Source organism: Nansenia antarctica (assembly GCF_963989245.1).
Source record: "Nansenia antarctica genome assembly, chromosome: 1".
Lineage (NCBI taxonomy): Eukaryota > Metazoa > Chordata > Actinopteri > Argentiniformes > Microstomatidae > Nansenia > Nansenia antarctica.
In genome coordinates, this window is record NC_137674.1 from 50008726 (window position 1) to 50013189 (window position 4464).

The following is a 4464-nucleotide window of genomic DNA, read 5'->3' on the forward strand; positions in this document are numbered from 1 at the left end:
TGACTTACATGAAAAACCTAATGGAATTAGTATTTGTCCAAATTTAGACAAAATACAACATGATTTAGTACTGGGGACGGAAAAGGCACTGTATAAAAAAAATGACCCAGCTACTGAAGTTTCCATCGTCTCGTTCTTGTTGAAGTTAGACCATGTTAATTTATGTAGGCCTATGCATGTTTTATGTCTCATTATAATTTAGTAATGTTAATGCATGCTATGGTATATTTGTAACACTCCTTGTTTAACATTTGATTGTAGAAGCCACAATTCTTTAAATAATGTTGTGTTTTTTCATGGTTAAACCCCTATAAATCTACACCATCACCAACCCCAGGATCCAATTCTCACAAGATGCTGTCCTCGCCCACGGGCTCCCGCCAGAGCAGCCGCAGGCTGGTGTTCGGTCTGGGCCCCAGCATCACCAGTACGGATGGCATCATCACTGGTGCCAAGCGGTCACCAGATCTTGCGCTGCATGCTGTACAACCGTGACGCGCAACTGCATGCCAAGCGACCCGGTTTGACTGGAGCCTTGTCGCGGTTCGAGGCGGCCAAGGTCGTCCTGAAGCAGGTGCGGCCATTTTACAGCAAGGCCAATATCCCAATGGTGAGTGATCGGCGCGCGTGCAGCAAGATGGTGGAGTTTGTCGACGCCAACAACAAGCTGCGGCACATTCCGCAGGCCAGGCGCTCCAGTGAGGCTACAGCTCGACAGGTGGAGGCAATGGAGCGCAGGCTGGATGCCACATTCCCGCTGTGGTCTCCAAACGCTGAGGAGCAGATCCGCGATCCAGAGGACATTGCTTTCCTGGCCAGCATGAAGGGTGACAGAGTGGCCACATTTGGAGCGTTGGATGCAAAGTTGCAGTCCGAGGTGAAGCAGCGACAGGAGTGTGAAGCTGGGGCAGCAGTAGCCCGACAGGCACGCTTTACCAAGGAGCAGCAGGAGATGACAGAGCAAAAGTGATGCAAGTGATGCAAGCGCAAGCTGAGCACAGAGTAGGACTCGAACTCTAAGATGCTCAAGAATGTTTTTTACGTTTCACACATTTTTCAATGATGTTCAATGACAATTTCAATGTTGTTCTCAAAACCTTTGTTCTTAAATAAATATATTTCGCTCTTTTCAAAAACATTTTCTCAAAAACTAGTTGTTGTATTTGTAGAAATTGACTTGTCATGTTGTCGTGTCTTGTCAAGAAATTGGAGTTCTGAAAGAACCCAAAAAGGCAAATCTTCTAAATTTCACATGCTGCGTTCCACCTCTAAATCTCCCAAAAATTTGCAAAAGTAATTTGTATGTGGATTCGAACAAAGTGCAACCCCAGACAGGTTGATATTTGGATTAAATTTGTACAGTGACGGGAGCAGTAACCATTGCCTTTTCAACAAGGGACAAGCCTGTTACAGGATCAGAAATCTCAGAAGACAGAATGTACATAGGTAGATTATTTTCTGCCAACTGTTTTAATTATTGAGTTTCATCAATGGAAAATGGTTATATACAGGACAGGTTTGTGTGGTAGGCAAATGAAGTGAGGACGTTGATTGGTTAAGTCTTGGAGAGGCAGAGCCAGCTCTGAGGCACTTCGTAGGTGCATCTCTCTGCCCCGTCCTCGTCGTAAGGAATGTGCCACGCTGCTTCGGCTGTCTGCACGATGGTGTCGTAACTGGGGATCCTCTGAAAGAGACGACATCACAACGACATCAACCGTCAATACGAGTAGGCATACAACAACATCAGAATACCCGTCAGTACTTAAGGCCTACTCTGGGACACCGGCCCAAGTAGCTCTGTAGGGGGTTTGGTCTTGAGTCAATGTCAAGCCCTTTGTGACAAATGTGGATTTTTGTACAAAAGTGAGATATTGAATACGGTTCGATTTGACGACTGGTCTCACCAGGAAGCGGACCCTCTTGCCCGGGGTGTACCCAGGCAGCACCAGCTGGTGGCCCCGCTGCCACTTGAAGAAGAGTCGCCGGGTCGCTGCGTCGGGCATGCACGCCTTGTGGTCCCTCATCAGGTCACGGCTCACAAAGTTACAGTGGTTCCCAGAATGCAGTGTGGCGTATAACAGGAAGGGGTCGTCCTCAGACCTGACGACACAAACCAGAGCGGTTAGGAAGAAGAGAAGAGAGGAGAGGAGGAGTGGAGTGAAGAGAAGAGAGGAGAGGAGCCAAACATCAACGAAGCCAAACGTCAACGGCCACAAATTCAGGTTGAAGCAGGTTACGATATGTGCTTTTTTGTGTATATAAGTATAGTAATTCACATAATAGATACATTCTCAGATGCCTACCGATCCCTTATCCCCCTATCTATATCCCCCCTTATTTATGTCTGTCTCATTCTTGTTTTCTTTTTTTTATTATCTTGGACTGTATTTGTTTGTTAGAACCTAGGGCTTGCATTTAAATTTCGTTGTACCTGTTACAATGACAATAAAGAACATTCATTCATTCATTCATTCATTCATGTATGCATATGTTTTCAATCTTTCTTTTCTCCATCGATTTGAATATACCTCATAAGTGGGGAAATTAAACTAACTACATCAAACTAAACAAACTGAGGTGAGGACCTACATGTTGTCAGTGAAGAGGCAGGAACATTAACAGGACCTACATGTTGTCAGTGAAGAGGCAGGAACATGAATAGGACCTACATGTTGTCAGTGAAGAAGCAGGAACATTAACAGGACCTACATGTTGTCAGTGAAGGGGCAGGAACATTAACAGGACCTACATGTTGTCAGTGAAGAAGCAGGAACATTAACAGGACCTACATGTTGTCAGTGAAGAGGCAGGAACATTAACAGGACCTACATGTTATCAGTGAAGAAGCAGTGGGCCTTCTGCTGGACGAGGCTCATGTGATGCCTGTCCCAGCTCCGCGACGGCCGCTGCATGTGTTTCCTGCCCAGGACCAGCATGACCTGGCCTTGATGCTCCAGCTCTGACACCACTGCCAGGAGCTGCAGGATACATACACACACACACACACGCACACACACACACACACACACACACACATGTGCACACGCACACACACGCATGAGCACACACACACGCACGCACACACACGCACGCACACACACACACACACACACCCACACACCCACCCACCCTTGAACAACAAGACTCCAAGAGATGATTGTATGACATACGAGGACATTGTTGTCAATCAGATCCCCTGTGGGCATGATGAGTCCTTAACGATGTGTAGCCTTAGTCACGAGCCAGCCTGTCACCCTGGCCCTGTCTAGGGACTTTCCCCCCCCCCCCGGACCAGACAGCCTGGGACAATAGGACTACAGAGAAACATTTAAGCATAACCAGTAACCACCCCAATCCGTCAAAAACGCATGTGTCTCAGATGGGAGAAAATAAAGAAAGGGATAGGGACAGAGAGAGAGAGGGGGAGGGGTGCCATGCAACAGTGTACTATGACTTTGCACTTTATAAAGAAAATGTCCTGATATGCTCCCAATCCTATCCTGTGATACTAGAGGATGGGATGCGGGAACAGGCAAGCGCGCGCGCACACGCACACACACACTTCCTGCTGATTCATGATGAGGAAGTGGTCTGGGAGCAGCAGGTGTGAGGTGGTTTACCAGGAATCCACCCTTCCGAGCTGTGTGTTCACATGACGCCTCACATTGTCGGTTCTGATCACGTTTACGCAACGATGAATCGGTTCCCGTTTCCTGCTCTCTTTCGAGACGCCTAGATAAGAAGCACTCAGTGGAAGGGGGGGGGGGGTTGTCACTTGGGAAAAGTTCAGACAATTTCGGTGCGTGTGTGTAACATATTCAATCTCATTATTCAGTCGATGTCTGAGGCTGAGGCGGTAGACGAGTGGGCAGACAGACAGACAGACAGACGAGCAGGCAGACAGACAGGCAGGGCTTTCAGATGAAAGTAGGTCAGAAAACCCCTGGAATCATGCATAAACGACACCACTAAACAAACGTTGGGCTGACTTCACATACTGATGTTAGTCAGATGATTATAGGGCAGGGTTAGAGGGCCCCCCCCTGCACCGCTGAGGCCCCAGGCCTGTAGGCGTGCAGCAGGGGGGGGGCTCGAGGAGGAAGACGACCCAGGACCGGCTCCTTCTAATCACACGTGGTTTACTTGGCAGCGTTCGTCATTCCATCCATTCCGTGCGTTACGATGAGCCCGTCCTCGGATTTCTACCTCCAGCAGCCTCGCTTTGCCCTCCACCTTCAGTAGTGCACAGGGGTGCACACTGGTGATGGCCCAAAAAGGTGACACATTTCTCTTTTGCCTGAAAACTACGAAAATGATCAACCTTAGGGGGGGGGGGATAGCGCTAGTACTAATGGTGCTAAATGGATATCGCTAGCACTAACGGTGGTCTAACAATGATAGGCGTGTAAGCAGCGGCAGCCCTGACCTTAACACCTGCAGAATTACTTCGAAAACAGTTTACTG

The 4464-nt window shown here is 48.1% G+C and overlaps 1 protein-coding gene across 1 annotated transcript in view; it reads right to left on the reverse strand.

Annotated features, from left to right (window-relative positions):
• Nucleotides 1-1555: 1555 nt before the first annotated feature.
• Nucleotides 1556-4464, reverse strand: part of prorp (protein only RNase P catalytic subunit) — a gene marked incomplete at both ends in the record, with an annotated part of 12010 nt that continues 9101 nt past the window's right edge. Inside the window, 3 exons of the mRNA XM_080523751.1 lie at nt 1556-1684; nt 1905-2100; nt 2830-2978. Of these exons, the coding sequence (XP_080379877.1) occupies nt 1556-1684; nt 1905-2100; nt 2830-2978 (474 nt within the window). The remainder of the gene's footprint in view (nt 1685-1904; nt 2101-2829; nt 2979-4464) is intronic.